The sequence below is a fragment of the Typha latifolia genome, chromosome 6 (assembly GCF_019914945.1).
Source record: "Typha latifolia isolate L0001 chromosome 6, TyphaL0001v2, whole genome shotgun sequence".
Lineage (NCBI taxonomy): Eukaryota > Viridiplantae > Streptophyta > Magnoliopsida > Poales > Typhaceae > Typha > Typha latifolia.
The window spans coordinates 1,503,271-1,519,854 of NC_133091.1; the positions used below are offsets into that span (position 1 = coordinate 1,503,271).

The window sequence follows — 16,584 nt, forward strand, 5'->3', positions numbered from 1 at the left end:
TATTATTAAGATTAAATCAAATACAAATATTTTCCTTTTCCTTTTTTCTTAAAAATTTTCTACGTGTCGTTAAGAATATAATTTCTATATTTGGGGAACTAATAGGATCTGATAAAGGATGGGTTTTATATAATCTTTAAGAATTAGAATGCATATCATTACTCAGAGGTAAACAAATAATTCATATGCAACAGTTACTACCACAACCTGAGAAATAAAAACTAGTGTATGCGTACTTTATACGCATAAAATTGTAATAAAAGGGTTCTGCCACGTGAGGATGACTGCAGAAGTTTGTGTAAAACCAAAGGTCCATACTGGCCGAAGCCTTTGTCGCAGATAAATTTCTCGTAAGAACACCCGTATAAAACTTAATAGTGTCAAACTAATAGGGGAACGGATTCGCCGCAGAGACGGAGGGGTGAATCACTGCATCCCATCAGATGCTTTAGGCTGCAGAGTTTGGATGCAGTAAGTTCCTGCGTCAGGGATTAAGAGGATTTGCTGGCCGTTTATTGGACTTTCGGCTCACAGCAACTGACACGAATGGTGATACAACCGACTTGAGAGGGAGAGATCTTTTGCAGCCTCGTATGCGGGAAGTTACTGCATGCCGATACTTGGCACATGCCAAGTACCAGTGACTGCAAGAACTTCCTGCAATCGGGGGGAGGGTGAAGATGTTTTATTATCTTATATGAAATTTTACAAATTATACATTATATTTTACTTATTTTATGATTTATAGTCATCTTTAACAGTTTTATAATCCAACAAGACACCGCATTATTTTTTTTTTTCTATAAAACACCCTAAGTTAACTTAAACGGTACCAACAAAAAAATTTATTATATACTAAATAATTTATAAATATCAAATTATTCTTATATATTCCATCATCATCTCCTATCTTTTTCATCGTCTTTAGACTCATTTTGTTTTGATCCCAAAATCAAAATCGATTGAGATGCTCGATTCGCTACATCTTCTTCGTTGAACTCTTGAACGGAGTAAGAATAAGTAAAAAAAAAGAGTAGGAAGGTAATGACAACAACGATGTGAGAGGAGATGGTTGGAGGAAGACAAAGAAAAATGGTAGAGGGATAAATATGAGGAGAGTGATAGTGAGAGTATTTTAGTAATTTAGTTATGGCCAGTTAGTCATACTAAAATAATATTACAGTGTTAAATATAAATTATATAAAAAATAATACTTCAGTTTATAAAATGTTAAAAGACAAAGTGTAAATTATAAAATATATAAATTATAGGGTCTGATCAGTAAAATCTTCTATCTCACGTCGTCACGATAATTAAAGCACTTTGATGGCATAAGAGTGTCGTTACCAAGACGTTCAGCTACCAGACACGGGTCGGTTGCCAAATCCGACGACCGAGGTGGTAGTCTGGATGGTTCTTATATATATTGTCGTGATACGTGACATGCATTGTTTGTAGATGGAACTTTAATCGACTTCAAAGTTTAAATTATACAGAATGGAAACAGTGCAATATATATTTCATAATTGGTAGCAAACTGTTGATGATGTTGCATCTCACCAATCTTTCAGCGTCAAACCTAAAAGAACTGTATACTGGTCGTCAGTTACGACACAAGGGACAGTTGCGATGTGATAAGCATCTCAGCACTCTTCCAACAAGACCTAAAACTATGGCCCACTACCTGGCCATCAATTTAGATATCTTCGTGTATCAAACACTCATGAAAGAAACAGAATTACTAGCATTTTTTTTTTGAAATTGAACAGAATTACAAGCTCACAGCATATCTCAGCTGACAAAGACCTTCCACTTTTTGACTCAACTCTGGTACAAATTTTGGCATCAAAAGTAACCTATTTTACACAGCATAATACTGGAACATCGCTTAACATCTCGTAGCCAACCTTATTTAACATCCTCTACATTACATAAGTTCATGACAGCATGAAAATAGAATGCTTGTTGAGAATTCTGTTTTATCACTTGTAGAAATCGAAATCTGTCTCTGGCTTCTTCACGTTTGTCCGATACCCTTTTTCAAAGTCCTTTGGGAGAATTATATATCGGTTCTTCCGGACTGCATGCATCCCAGCTTCCTGGCAGATAGCAGCAATCTGCAAGACAATTCACCAAATTATCTTTTAAGTCATCCACTATCTTAGGATAATTGCTTCATTTCAGGTTATGCAGCATCATAAATATAGACATTCAGCACTAAATCAGCAATCTAACAGATGGAATTACCAAATCAAAAAGTACACTGAAAGCAATACTAAAGCCGTATAGGTTGCTTTGATGCCTAATGATACAAGTGGACACTGGAGGGAGCAGCAGGTGCAGAATGCCCTACAATTTTCAGCTCCCCAAGGCATCAGAAAGGGAAGCACTAGCATAATAAAGATACAGGTTCCAAACATAATATTCATCCAAACCCTGTTGGCCTGTATTACATGATTATTTAAATTCACATGGAAACCTATATATACCAGTAAAGTGATGCAACTCCCAGTTAAATTACATCTTATTTACCTCAAAAATACTTCAACAATAGCGTAGATTTTTAAGTGTGAGGGGCAAAAATATTTTCTTGCTCTAGTATTCCCTATCAGATCCTATTCCATATAAAATCTAAAAGCCATAGAGAAAGAGCAAGAATTGCTTGGAAGAAAACCTTTACGCCATATGCAGATTATGCCCTTTTTAAGATATTGATGTCAATTTGTTGGATTATGGCATAAGGGTCATTCTGCAGGCCCCATAAGATGATCAGTAAAGTGGACTCTTGAAAAGACCAAGTCTGACACCATGTTGTGAAATGAGATTAGTGATTACACACTCCAAATCTTGAACTGTTAGAAAGTGGGCTAACCATATAAATCATGCCTTAATATTGTCATTAAGATAGAAGAAATAAAGAACAGTTCAGTGAAACCAATAATACTAAGTATAATAATTTAAAATTAGAAAAATTTGTTTATAACACCTTGCTTTTTAACAAAATTACAGTTTACATTCTACAAATTAAGCCTTATGATTTAGGAACATGTGCAGAAAACACTTTGAGTTAGATTTGACCTAATACCGTAAAAATATTCCGTTAAGTAGAGATATTTTATTTCTAAATTGACTAAAATATCTTTATTTCTAAGATAACTAAAATATCCTTAATATGACTTTATTGAGGGTACTTTTGTAAATATTTTACTATAGTTAACTTAACTCAGAGGTTTGATTAAGTTTAATTAACAAATCTAATAGCAGGGTGCTTTCTGCATATATTCACTAAATTATAGGATTCAATTTACAAATAGTGATAATGTAGGGCGTAAACTACAATTTCATTAAAAGGCGGAGTATTATATACAAAATTTCCCTTAAAGTTAAAAGATGAAATAGAAGTCAACAACTATCCACGACGCAGATCTAGAGGAGATTTGGAATGAGAAGTCCATTAGTTATCTGCTTATTCATAGTGTTGCCTAAAAAGAACGGCTGACGATAAAGAATGAACTTTGCTAGCTTTACCTTCAGCTTAAAAGTCTAGATTTCATCGACTTCCAATAAGCAAAGTTCAAAACCATACCATTTAAAAGGGAAAAGTTCCACATATTTAATGCAAAGGGAATGCAAGAGCAACTGACCTCTGCAGCACTGATTTTATCTGGTCTAGAAACATAATCTTCCAGGTCAACCTCATCACTGAGATTCATTTTAGCAGTGCAGACCTGAAGAAAATCCAAAAGACATAAGATTCATTTTTAAATTGAGAATAGAAATATGAATTGGAGGAATATATTTGTTTTCTCAGCACACGCATTGCCAACTGAGAAAAATGTAGAACCAGCGTGGTTAGAAGAGAACATATAATAACAAATGTCTTACTAATGTATGTGATAATAACATGAAAAGAAACAAGACTATAAAAATAGGAAAATCCAAATCACAGTGTGAGCCACCGACAACCAAAAAATGTTGTCAGTTAAGATAAATGCCCTTCAAGGTCATAATATATGGTAAGTTGGCTAGTTGTGAGATAAAGCAACATTCTCTTTTCCTATTAGAATTGTTAAGTTTAAAAACCCATATTTCATCAGCAACATTGATAAGTAGATCTTATCAATCTACTCAGACCAGTTATATAGCATACCCTATTTCGAACTTGTAAGTATTGTCTACTTAACTTACTTGAAATACTAGCCTCTTCTGCCGTCTGTCTGGCAGCGGAAGTTCAATTTTTCGATCAAGTCTACCCGGTCGGAGAAGAGCAGGATCTAGAGTATCAGCTCGATTTGTTGCCATTATAACCTTCACATTCACCGTCTGATCAAATCCATCCATCTGTAGAAGGGGACAACAATCACAAGTTATTAGCACAAGAGCATGAAATCAGATGAGCTATATGGTACTTAGTACTTACAAATTAAACATTCACTGTCACCCCCACCAACCATAGAAGACATGCTACATAATGGTATTAACAGAAATTGTTAAGATTATTCTCAAAGATTTTGAAAAAACTAAAAAAAAAAAAAAATTACATTAGAACTTATTTATCAAGCAAGACATATTACTTAAAACCCTATCCAACATGAGTTCCAACAAACTATAGGCAGAAGAGGGTTAATCTAAGAAGCTAGACAAGACCAACTAACAATGTGAATGTTGCTAACCATATAATTAGCAATCACACAAGCAAGGGCAGCCAATCAGGTCTGCAGAAGGAAATTCATGAGAAAGAGCAAATAATATAGATGATTTACGGCGAAAAAGGAGGAGTCATTATATACTGATATACATGACAATTTATTTGCTTGGCCTGCTATTAAATCCCTGATTTAATTCATTTTTTAATCACATTGAAAGGGAAGGTCCATCAAAAATAAAAGAAACAAAAAATATATGTCAAACATTCAACTTCCTAAATCAGTCCCACCTGATTCAATAGTTCCATGAGAATACGCTGAACCTCTCTGTCAGCTCCAGTTTGAGCATCAAAACGTGCGGTAGCTATAGCATCAACCTCGTCAATAAATATGATAGCAGGGGCATTTTCTTTAGCAAGACGGAAAACATCTCGAACCATTCTTGGACCCTGTAAAGTGCCAAAGAAGAATTTATGCATGAGAATAAAAGAGAAATGAAATATAGAACTTTGACCAAAACATTCTTTCTCCTTTACAATTTTTTCAATGAACCACTGGTATTATTAGTCTGAAAACAAACACTTATGCACTATACTGTACAATAGATCTGATTATACAACTATATAAGTAATAAAAATCATACCTCTTATGTATATGAACATTAAAAGTACGAGGATAAATTTTAATCATACCTCACCCAAATACTTCTGCACAAATTCTGATCCAACAACTCTGATAAAAGCAGCAGTTGTATGATTAGCAACAGCTTTAGCAAGCATTGTTTTTCCTGTGCCTGGGGGACCATACAGAAGAACACCTCTAGGGGGGTCTATACCAATCTGCTTGTATAGATCATGGTGTGTCAAAGGTAATTCAACAGCTTCACGAATTTCCTGCTTCTGAATATCACATCCTCCAATATCCTGAGCAGAGAGTTACAAGCAAAGGGAAACAAAAGTTAGACAATGCCTTATCTAAGCATAAAATTGCAGCAGACTTGAGAGAAATAGACAAATAATAGTTGCCGAATAACCAACAACACAAACGAGAAGATAGTCGACCCAGTAGTTGGGACTAAAGGCTTGATTGTTGTTATTCTTATTGCTTATAGTTAATATGTCTAAACAGAAAAATACTTGAATTTAAGTGAGTAATTCACAAATAAGTAGAAAGTACAAGTTGCCAAATCTGATAGAATCCTCCAAAGCACAAAGAAACAACTGTATTATGTAGATTTCTTCAATGTATACTAACGTAATCTCACCCCATTTTCCTCTAGCTCCAAAATTCGAACGGACCAAAAGATATTCAAGAGAATGATGGATAATCAAGATTTCCAAAACCAACACTAATTATTTATGAGTAGCAACCAAGGAGCAGATCCTACGGTTTCTGCTATTTAGCAAGACATTTATTTCTCAATCGAAATTTATAATTCTCAGATCAACTGAACTGACGTCAATCCCCAGACCCTGAATAATCAACACAAGCAATTTGAACACCTAGGTGAAACAACAAAAGCGGATCCCATATTTTATACAACACCACCATCAAATCTTCATTCCTTTAAAGAAAAATCTGATCCCAGAAAACACCCAAATTCGCACCAAGCTCCAAACTTTTAAACCAAACTCCAGCAAAAAAACAAGAGTTACGGTGTTAAATCAGCTCCAAACTCACATTATAAGTGACATCGGGCTTCTCCGACTGGCTAAGGAGCGATATACTCGAATCCGCCTCGGGCGGCAGCACGTCGACGAGAGCATTCGAGTGGCGGTGGAGCGCGACGGACGCGGAGGGCTTGAGGAGCTCCCTATTGATGGTGCTCAGGATCCGGACGTAGTAATTGGATCCGGTGGTGGACCCGACAATTCCATTGTTCTGGTCGACCATCTCCATGAACTGCCCGATGACGAGGGGCACGGATTGGATCCGCTTCACCTCCTCCTGGGCACGGAGGAGCTCACGCTTGAGGTTCTTCTGCTCATCCTTGACGTACTCTTCCTGGATGTCGATGAACTCGAGCTGGCGTTGGAGGGACTTGAGGCGGCCGTAGAGGTCATCGTCCTCGTCGGAGCTAGTGGCGTTGGAGGAGCTGGTGGCTGAGAAGCTCGGAGGTGGATAGGAGGGGGTGGGAGTTGGTTTGGGTTCTACCGCCATGGCGGAGGCAGCCATCTTTTTTCTTCTCTTCTTAGCTCGAGTTGGGAGAGGAGGGAGGGTTTCTCTGATTTACGCAAGAGGAGGAATCGGCTTCCTTGGAACAAAAGCTAACTGCAAACAGCTCCGAAAAGGTGTTAGAGACCTGACCTCGCTCACGTGGTTCGGATCCGGGTCGGTCGTTTCTTTGCTTCCAAATTGGATCGGATAGATATCGGGTTTATAGTTTTACCTTAATTCTATCTTAGACCCTCTCTAATTATCCAACATTACTTATACCCCCCTAACTATCATAATCTCGAGAAGGGTTAGGTAGCTGACGCAGAAATTGATTTTATAAAATTATTCTCTATTCTTGTGTTAAAGAAGATAAATGTTGAAAGAAGAGGAGAGGAAAATGATTGATAAAGATTGAGAGAAAGAGATTATAAATGTAATAGGGTATGTTTGGAAAGGAATATGAGAGAAATGTTGACACAAATGACCGAAAAAATTGGTCAACATTCACATCTTGATGTGCGATAGTAAAATGTAGAAGTAGAATAATAGATATAAAAAAAAATACATTGTCTTTAATAAATCGTTCTATTTTTGGATTAGTGTTGGATTAACTATTGACCACTTTTTTTGTGCTAATGTTTTCTTACTTATTACATTTGAATAGTTCTTTTGCCTAGTTCCTCATAGTATTAGGTTGAAAAAGAGAGCATCAAATTAACTTTAAACAGAGGTGATGATATTTTCTTCAAGAAGATCATATCCCATAAGCTATAGCAATCAACAAGCATCGAAGATCTTAACACCCACAAATGTCTGCACATATGGACAAAGGAAGCAAATTAACCCATCAAGCAACCTCCTAAAAACTACCCCCATGAGCTCCCAAGCAGAAATCAAGAGATGGAGAACCTCCTCTTCCTCGGCTTAGCCAAGCCAATCCTACCACTCTCCTCGATGCTCGACGTATCCTTCGACCCATTCTTAAACGGGTTCAGCTTCCCCAGAGTCCGCGAAACCGACGCGAAGAACTTGGGCTTCTTTGGCCCCACGGCGGCGGCCGCCGAAGCTGATGGCTTGCTAACGGATCCTCCGCCCCCCTGGGTCCGTTCCAAATCCGACAGGTACATCCGCATCCGTGCCAGCTCGGACCGCAGCACCTCGTTCTCCTTCGCCAAGGAGGCGTCGCCCTTCGCCGCCGACCGCGCTGCTGCGGCAGGAGAGGTGTGGTTGTCCGCCGGCGCGCCGCCGCTGCGGAGCTGGAGCTGATCGTAGTAGAGGGCGTGGAGAACGATTTGGAGGGGGAGGCGTTTGTTCTGCGCCGCGTGGAGCCGGGCCTCGTAGGAGAGCTTGAGTGGGTCCATCACGCTACACACCTTCTCCCTCTCGATCTCCTCCAGTCCTGGGTGAGCCTGCGGTACATTGTACACATTTTAAGCTTGTGATAGGGACCGAATGGAAGAATGTGGATTATACTAACGTGCGCGGATCGTGTACCTTTAGGTAGATATCGACGGCGCGGTAGAGGTCGTCGTCGAATCGGCGCGCCGACTTAGGAAGCGCTCCGGCCAACCCGGCGAACTTGGACACGGATAGCTCCTCGTCGGTGGCGATCTCCCCGACGAACGAATCCACGATCCTCGCCACCTTCTGCAATGTGGCGGAGCATAGGGCGCCGCCGCCACCGTAGAATAGCCCGCCGCCGACGCCCCCTGCGCCGGCAGTCGTCTCCTGCTCGACGAATAAGGAGACAATTCGCCGGACGCTGTCGAGGTCCTCGACCCTCTCCCCGGAAACGTCGAGGGAGATGGATAGGAGGTCGCCGACGGTGGCCTGGTCGAGGGACGCGGCGATCCGGCGCTCGAGCTCGCGGCGGGAGGCAGCGGAGGAGGAGAGGGAGACGGTGGAGCGGAGAAGGAGGCAGAGGAAGCCGATGGGGAGGGGGGCGTCGCAGTTCGGGGGTAGGAGGGAGACGATGGATTCGAGGAGTGTGCGCTGGCGGGCGGAGGCGGAGGAGGAGGAGTTGGTGGTGATGGCGGCGGCGCCTCCTTTGCGGGAGAGGAGGTCTGGGAGAGAGCGCTCGGCGAAGGCGGCGATGGCTGTGGCTAAGGTTTTGGGGGAGGCGCCGCGGGATTTCATGGCGGAGAGGATCTTTTGGAAGGAGGTAGGAGGTAGCGATCCTAATTCGGTGGCCCACCACTCGGGCGGGGAACGAGTCGGGAAGCTCGACTCGTTGCAAGCCTACAAGAACAAAAAGGAGAATTAATTTTAATCTAAATACTACTATTATTAACACCCTATCGTATCCTACAATCCGTAGATATTTAATCCTAACTTACTTAAAATATATCTAATTAATTCACATAGTTACTTAGAAGAACTAAGAATCCAACCTTCAGGCCGATGACGTCAACGCATTGTTGCACGATCCCGAGCTCCTCGGCCATGGGGAGGAGCCCCTCGCACGAGCGGAGCAGCGCGACCGAGGCGGGGAGAGTCTTGAGCGCGGCCTGCGCCACGAACTCCTCCGTCCGCCTCGCGAGGTTGCCCTCGCAGTGCTCCTCCGTCATCTCCAGGTACTCCGCGGCGCATCGCAACGCCGCCACGTTGTACACAGAGATCTCGAAGTTGACGCCGTAGCAGAACCTCGCCGCCTTCTCGAACGCCTCCGCCCCGCCGGGCAAGTCCGAGATCTTGATCTCCGCCACGTCGGACGCGCTCGAATCCAAGATCGCCCTCCTTATGAATCCACTCTTCGCCACCAACATGAACTGCTCCATTCTTTACCCAGTTACTTTAGAGGGGTATAAACACAAATATCGAATATGGAGGGATAGTTTTTCATTCCACACCCTATATTTTAACTAGTCTTACAAACCCATTGGAATGGCATTTTCTACTATCTAATGAATAAAGAGCGTTGTAATAAAAATAATGAATGATAGGGTGTGAAATGAAAAAATTACACTGAACAGAGCTCTCCACAGGGGCAAAGGAAATAGAAGCATTCTTCGGTGAAATCAAAAAGCAAATTGATCTTAAATCTAATCCAAATCCAATATTTCACCTATACGCAAGCAAAACAAAGGAATGAAGGCAAGTGTTTACTTTGTGGAGAGGGAAGCTGGAGTTGCCGACTTCAACGACGACATCAGTAGGGATCGCTTGAGAGAAGACCCTGAAAGAGGAGAAGAAATAAAATGAATATTAAACGACAGAAGAGATTCAGAGACCACGGCCACTTTGGGAAGAGGGGGAGAAAAGTAATACCATTGGCCGGTTCTCTCCATGGCTGCAGAGAGATGGGAGCTTGGGGCAGAGGCGTGGAAGAAGAGCTTCTAATTATCTTCTTCTTTCTTCTTCCTTTTATTTTCCACTAGGAGATGATTAGATATATAATAGTGATTCTTGCTACTCTCGCACTCTCTCTCTCTCTTTTTTTATATATATATATATATATATATATATATATATATATATATACGTCGATCCGCTTGGCTTGGTAGTTCCTGAATTAGAGACCATGCATTGGTACTTGGGTTGCGTGGGTTTCTTTACTCTTGTCTGCTAAGACTTTGGTTAGGTTATGGAAGGGTCTACCATGGCTCGGCTCGGCTCGGCTAGCTTGACTTCTTATGCCTTATTTTGTCACTGCCAGAAGTCAGACCTACATATTGGCTCGGCGGCTGGAGTTAGAAACCAAGTTAAGCGGCTCGACGAGTCGTATTTCCGAATCGCTGTCTCCGCCGCTCGAACGAGTGGACGGAGCTGCCCCGTTCTTAAGTTATGGCGCCGAAGTCGCCACGTCTGTCAGTCGAGCTGGCAAGTGACAAAGGATAATGTGGTGGGACCCACGGTAATCCGCCCATAAGATTGCCAGACGAACTATTGTCGGACACGTGTCTCGTCCCAGTGGGGCCAAGCCCCCCTTCGTTCCAACTGGATTAGATGGAATCATGGAAAAACATTCCCTAAAATAAATTTTCCTCAATTCTTTTTTTCCCTCTCTATCACTTGTATTATAATCAAACTAGGGTTTAGTTTTTCTTTTTAAATTATTGGTAGAGAGCTCGCTAATCATATGAACTAGTACTCTTAGATTCATACAAGTGACATAAGCTAACCATGAGCGCCAAAGTAGTAGCACATATGTGCAATCCATTTAATTTCTTCTCCAAAGAAATTTTACGCCCATATTCAAACTCATAATCTTCTACTACAAGTGGTTACACACTCCTACCACTACGTTACAGCGATGAGTTTATATTCCTTTATTAGCTTTTGTTTTTTTCTCATAAAAGTCGAAGCCGAGAATGATGTGAAGTAGCTCTTAAGTCCTATTCATAAAGTTTGCCTCATTATCGGTCCTGCTAATCTTTAGCATGCACAAATTTTGATGCAAATTAATTATATATATATGTGTGTGTGTGTGTGTGGTATTAAATATGCACGATGAATAATTAGACAATCAACCTGTACTAAATTTGAATCCAATTTTCCATATGATTATTAGAAAATTAGTGCTAATGATTCTCTATACTAATTTTCAGTGTTTTATTACTAAGCATGACAGGAATAAGAACATAATATGACGAAAAAAATTATGTTCATTAATTAGATCATGTACGCGACTTTACTTTTTCGACTTACTTTTGTAGTTTTGTTCGACGTATATCTAAACAAGATCCCAAATCTTAAAAAGTAAAAGGTGACACATTGGGGAGCATGCATGGTGAGATAAAAAGATGAGAAATACTAGTTCGATCTCATGGGAAACAGTAAAAGTGAGCAATTAAATTTTCAGTGCATGTGAGGTAGAGACGAACTGGTAGATTCATGAACTTGGGAGGAGAGGGTCATGAAGAAATGGCACTGGGGATGGTCATACATGATCAAAACTTAGCGTCAAAGATGGCAAAGCAACCTTCTTTGTCTTAGCATGGCTAGTGGATGGGTTGGAAAAGGATACCTCTAACTTATACAAGTAGAGGTTTACGTATATTTTGTTGTTTATTTTTTGTGGCATTTGACTTTTTAATTGTCTAATATCTCTCTTTTTAAACGGCTAACATTAATTGATCATTTTATTCTTAATTTTTTTAAAACATAAGACTAAAATTATATTTTTTAATAATCTAGAATTAATCACGTGACACTCTTTTCTAAAAATATAATAGATAAATGAAAAGATCTATATACAAATGAGAAATAGTTTAAGAGATTTAAATATAATTATCCGCTGCATGCCTCGTATGTCGTATCTAAAACATGGAATATTTCAGTAAAATTTAGAAATAAAACAGAGAAAAAGAAGAAGAAAAATTAGCAAACTTGCGGAGATAGAAGATAACAAGAAGATCCAAAGATGTGATCTTGAGATAGGGGAGGTGTGTTTAAGCATTCCTAAAGAGACACTGTAGTTACAAGAGAATTAGAAACTAAGCATATGAAGTAGTATTTAAGATCTTGAAAGCAACAAACGAAACAAACTGATGCTATATGCAAAAGATGGCCTTGCTTTTCCGTGTACATAAGCTATCTATTCTATCATCTCTGACAGAAATAACAGTAAACAGGCTACAACTGTTGAAGGCTTGATGCAAATAAATACATCATTGTGAGGAAGCTCCATATATACCACACCATAATTTATTTTTCTCCTGTGTCCTCTATATGGGTCAATTCTTGTTTCCTCTGAGCACCAACAACCATCCCTTCTGTATTTTTACTCTCAAATATAGTATACTTAGTATTCCTTCTGCCATTGTTGAAGCTTCGCCACAATTCTTATGGAACTGACCTCCTCTGCCTTCTCCTGCTCTTGCCTTCTGTCCCCCGTGATTTGCTTGAGCTTTTCTGTTGTTTATCAGTGGGGCCAAACATTGCTATCCGGCCTATCCCTCGAGAGATGGATGCAAAGAAGGCTCTGCCATGTACCCCTGACCTACCATCCCTCATGCCATGTTTCATGCATGCTTGTTCCTTCTCTAGTTCACTAAGCCTCACTCTCATTCTGGAGACCTCCAGCTTAAGTTCTCTGTTTTCCCTCCTGAGAGAGGCATAGTTGTCTCTGGGGGATACTGCAGCGCTTGGGACCCCGCTGCTACTGATCATTCTCTGGGAGAATGGCCCATCACCAGTGTTTCCGGAGAGGGCAGACTTTAAGCGAAGTTGCTCAAAGTAGAGGACACGGACAATCATCTGGACAGGGAGACGGTCATTTTGGGCTGCATGGTTGGATGCATCTTGGGACAATTTTTGGCAGTCTATGAGCTTGCACAGTTTCTTGCACTCAGATTCTGTAAGAGATGGATGAGCCTGACCAAGAATCCAAAATTTGGTCAAGCAAAGATAATCAGAACTGCTTAAAAGTATATAACAGAAGGAAGTTAGATTATTCCTTAACCCATCTAAAGTATCTTTATATTCTCTTAGATCTGAACAAGATTCCTGCTAATGCAATGTGCAAATGTCTAGGGAGAGCAATATGTATGTGGTATTACCGAGTGGTGATTTGTTATCCACTAGTCAGCACAAGCACAACTTGATGATTGGTGAGTACAGGATTGGTTTTGCTTAAAAGAATAAGATATCTTTCCTAGAATAAAAGTGGAACAACTAAATAGTTCTAAAATACACAATACTGTTTGTAATTTGTACAAGAAAGTAGAATCAGTACTCATGGTGCTAAAATAATGAATAAAAAATGGAGTTAGATAATAGGTAACCTTCCTACAGTAGGGCAATAGAAGCCACACAGCATATAAGCATCAATTTTAGCAAGAAAAACCAGAGAATAAAAGTAAATTATGTTGAGTATATACAGGTATGAAGTCTTTGAAATGAATCGTGTAACTTTTCTAATTCCAGTGTCTGCGTCATGCATTATCTTAATCAAATATGATATACATATTAATATAGTTGTAGAAAGTTTAACTATCAAAAGTTTACACAATTTAAAAATGTCAAAGAACTGCCAAGAAAAGCACATGTATAGCTAGATCTATCAAGTATCATGAGAAACTTGTAATTATGCACTGAACAAAATCTATACAGTACATTGTAAGATTAGAGTCCTATACTCTTAACAGTTACCTTAAGGTATATGTCTATAGCTCTGTAGAGTCCATCATCAACTATACGAGCATAATCAGGCAAGAGTTCAATAATTGCCATAAACTTTTGCAGCTTCAGATATGGATCTGGGGCTATTTCTGCAAGATATGCATCCATAAGTCTTCCTACTTTCAATACCGAGCTGTGACTTGGAGATTTCAGATCTTCAGATTCATATCCACATTGTGAGGAGCCTTCAGAGTCTTCCTCTTCAATCCTCTGTAAGAAATTTACCAGTATACGATGGAAGGTATCAACATCAAACAGTGAATCACAAGTCTGAAATGAGGGAATGAGAAGGTCATCAAGGGATGCCATTTCCAGTTGGAGACCTATCCTTCTTTCAAGCTCAATCCTACAATCAAGGTCTGCATCCACTTCTATTGCCATCCGCAGCATTCCAAATAGAAAAGATAGAGGAACTGATGTGATCTTCTCTGTTGCTAAAAGACCCACAAGTGTTTCCATAATTAATTTATGTTTGTCCCCAACAAGCAGACCAGAATCCCAAACCTGCCGTCTCTCAATACCCTTTAGAGACATTTGAGCATAATGCATAAGTGATGTGACAATGCTATCTGATCTCACACCTGTTCTCCTCATTGCAGATATAACTCGTTGATAGAGGTCAATTTTAAGTACTGAAAGATCTTCCACCCACCAATCCTGGCAATGCATCCGCAACTTTCCAGATCCGCCATCACATTCTAAGTGAGCCAAACCAGAAACCAATTGCTCTTTGCCAGCATTGATAGCTATTGCATCTATACATCTATCTACAAGACCAACCTCCTCTACTATAGGATGCAAGTCCTGACATGCGCATAGAACTTCTAAAGACTTCTCGAGGCTTTGTAGCACTATCTCATTCAAGTAGGTCTCTGTCCGGGCAATAAGGTTTTCCTCCTGGTAATCTTCTGTCATTTCTAGATAATCAGCAATACAACGGAGATGGGCCACATTAGCAGCAGTTATCTCAAAGTTTGTTCCATAACAAAATTTGGCAGCGAGTTCAAATGCTAAGGCTCCTCCAGGCACATTTAGAAGCTGCAAACTTGAGAGGCTTGGATCTCTGGAATCTGCTACCATTTTCCGAATTCTTCCACTCCGGGAAACCAAAGGAAACTTCAAAAAGAACAAGATCAAACTATGGCATGAGATTATCCTGTTTCTCTGCATGAGAAATCTATAAAAGAATGAAGTTTGTACAAAAGTAACAAGCAGGTTACTTGACAATAGATGGTATAGAACTGGATAACATATAGCCATCAAACAAACAACCACAAGAAAATACATATTAGAAAGTTTAGAAGAAACTTTGAAGAATAAATTGTACTCGCAACAAGAGATGGTAAATTCATGAAAATATCAAATTATTAATACAATTCATTTGCCCAGAGAACTTCTAATAAGCTGAATAAAATAGTATCACAACAAGATGCCAAAATTAACGGTGAAAAAAAGACGAAATTAAGGGCTCACTCATCAATTACTTTGAAAAGAGGCAAAACTTAGGAGACACATTATGGACACATAGACAAGCAGAGCACATGGGTTTTTACCTTATGCATTAAGAACGACTGCCCGTCCACGTAAATCGTGATATCTCCAGCCACATCTGAGAATATCCTGCACAAATACTTGACTATTACAAATGTAATATGCACCAATATCAGGATTCTTCTTCCAATATTGAGAGATCAAACTGTCAATGGTTCATGTATCATATATTTTTTTTTTCTTTTTTCATGCATCTATTCTCGAAGTCTCGTAGATTAGAAACAAGAAGTTCTTCATAGATTCTTACAAACAGCATACAACCAAATAACTTTATGGTATACGTTTATTTTTATCCTGAAAAATAGGCTTAAAAAATGTGCAGACCATGTGTCGCTGCTTTTTTTTTCTTCGAACGGTTCCAAGGCGACGACAGTAAAGTTAGTAATTACGCTAAACAACATAACTAAAAGATCTCATCTTCCCTTGACTTCTCATCCGTTAGACAACCAAAGATCACATCTTTTTCTTCATGAAGCGCCAATCGATGAGAAATTCGCACAGAAAACCCTAAAAGAACAAAACGCTGTGGAACTAGTGAAAACCCACAACTGCATTTGATCTAAAACGCGAAAGATCTCATCAACCTAATGCAAACTAAGATCAAAAGAAGAGAACGCAGAGCAAAACGAATCGAATCACCTTCTACTAATCGGATTACAAAAGCGAGGAGACGTCGATAGCTTTACGGAGGAGAAAGGAAAAGAGTTCTCGTTCGCCAAAACCATCTCTCTCTCTCTCTCTAAAGTCCGAAGTCCACTGCCGTCAAAAGGAGCGAGCGAGGAAAGGACGACAGCATAACGGAAGACGACGCGTAAATATGTAGTAGTAGGGGAACCAAAAGAGGGAAAGAGTGTGCACCGACAATGCCATCAGATTTTTGACTTTTTTACTGATGTGCCACTGAGAATAGTTTGGAGACTTGGGGACAAAGGCTGTTACTGTGCCTGAGATCAATCATATGATGGTTCAATTGTTTTGGGGTCCATGGGATGGTCATGGAAGAAGACATGGATGGAATAAAGGTTGGTCCATGGAGAAGGAAAAAAAAAAAAAAAGTTGACTTGGACCTTTCTATAGTTTATATGGCTTTATGACAAAAATAAATTTC

General features: G+C 39.8%; 3 protein-coding genes across 6 annotated transcripts; all 3 read right to left on the minus strand.

Annotated features, from left to right (window-relative positions):
- Positions 1-1,729: 1,729 nt before the first annotated feature.
- LOC140790337 (26S proteasome regulatory subunit 6B homolog) lies at positions 1,730-7,049 on the minus strand. The gene is made up of 6 exons (XM_073140364.1): positions 6,327-7,049; positions 5,339-5,569; positions 4,937-5,095; positions 4,189-4,341; positions 3,645-3,728; positions 1,730-2,117 (listed from the first exon to the last, which is right to left on the minus strand). Exons 1-6 carry the CDS (start codon positions 6,819-6,821, stop codon positions 1,983-1,985), a joined length of 1,257 nt encoding a protein of 418 aa, XP_072996465.1. The 5' UTR covers positions 6,822-7,049; the 3' UTR covers positions 1,730-1,982.
- A 493-nt stretch (positions 7,050-7,542) lies between these two features.
- On the minus strand, positions 7,543-10,243 carry LOC140790089 (root phototropism protein 2). The gene is made up of 5 exons (XM_073140014.1): positions 10,071-10,243; positions 9,909-9,978; positions 9,194-9,571; positions 8,298-9,041; positions 7,543-8,212 (listed from the first exon to the last, which is right to left on the minus strand). The coding sequence occupies exons 1-5, from the start codon at positions 10,088-10,090 to the stop codon at positions 7,697-7,699; spliced, it is 1,728 nt and encodes a 575-aa protein (XP_072996115.1). The 5' UTR covers positions 10,091-10,243; the 3' UTR covers positions 7,543-7,696.
- Positions 10,244-12,168: 1,925 nt separating this feature from the next.
- LOC140791457 (BTB/POZ domain-containing protein At3g08570-like) lies at positions 12,169-16,273 on the minus strand. Of its 4 annotated transcripts, none has more exons than XM_073142041.1 (5): positions 16,116-16,242; positions 15,801-15,999; positions 15,479-15,545; positions 13,896-15,089; positions 12,169-13,118 (listed from the first exon to the last, which is right to left on the minus strand). In XM_073142041.1, exons 2-5 carry the CDS (start codon positions 15,875-15,877, stop codon positions 12,588-12,590), a joined length of 1,869 nt encoding a protein of 622 aa, XP_072998142.1. In that variant the 5' UTR covers positions 15,878-15,999; positions 16,116-16,242; the 3' UTR covers positions 12,169-12,587. The 4 variants fall into 4 exon arrangements, with proteins under 4 accessions (XP_072998142.1, XP_072998145.1, XP_072998143.1 ...); XM_073142044.1 differs by having other exon boundaries at positions 13,896-15,041; positions 16,116-16,241; XM_073142042.1 differs by lacking the exon at positions 15,801-15,999 and having other exon boundaries at positions 13,896-15,041; positions 16,116-16,273.
- Positions 16,274-16,584: the final 311 nt, after the last annotated feature.

What these genes read in the sequence shown, in the direction of transcription:
- LOC140791457 (XM_073142040.1), bottom strand. Translation starts at nt 16,201, where the DNA reads ATGGTTTTGGCGAACGAGAACTCTTTTCCTTTCTCCTCCGTAAAGCTA. An exon ending in AGTCGTTCTTAATGCATAAG is followed by an intron (nt 15,090 to 15,478) that starts GTAAAAACCCAT and finishes TTTCTCATGCAG; the next exon opens with AGAAACAGGATAATCTCATG. An exon ending in CTATAGACATATACCTTAAG is followed by an intron (nt 13,119 to 13,895) that starts GTAACTGTTAAG and finishes ATTCTTGGTCAG; the next exon opens with GCTCATCCATCTCTTACAGA.
- LOC140790089 (XM_073140014.1), bottom strand. Translation starts at nt 10,090, where the DNA reads ATGGAGAGAACCGGCCAATG. An exon ending in ATGGAGAGAACCGGCCAATG is followed by an intron (nt 9,979 to 10,070) that starts GTATTACTTTTC and finishes CTCCTCTTTCAG; the next exon opens with GGTCTTCTCTCAAGCGATCC. An exon ending in CCAGCTTCCCTCTCCACAAA is followed by an intron (nt 9,572 to 9,908) that starts GTAAACACTTGC and finishes AGAATGGAGCAG; the next exon opens with TTCATGTTGGTGGCGAAGAG.
- LOC140790337 (XM_073140364.1), bottom strand. Translation starts at nt 6,821, where the DNA reads ATGGCTGCCTCCGCCATGGCGGTAGAACCCAAACCAACTCCCACCCCC. An exon ending in AGAAGAGGCTAGTATTTCAA is followed by an intron (nt 3,729 to 4,188) that starts GTAAGTTAAGTA and finishes GATTTTCTTCAG; the next exon opens with GTCTGCACTGCTAAAATGAA. An exon ending in ATAAAATCAGTGCTGCAGAG is followed by an intron (nt 2,118 to 3,644) that starts GTCAGTTGCTCT and finishes ATTGTCTTGCAG; the next exon opens with ATTGCTGCTATCTGCCAGGA.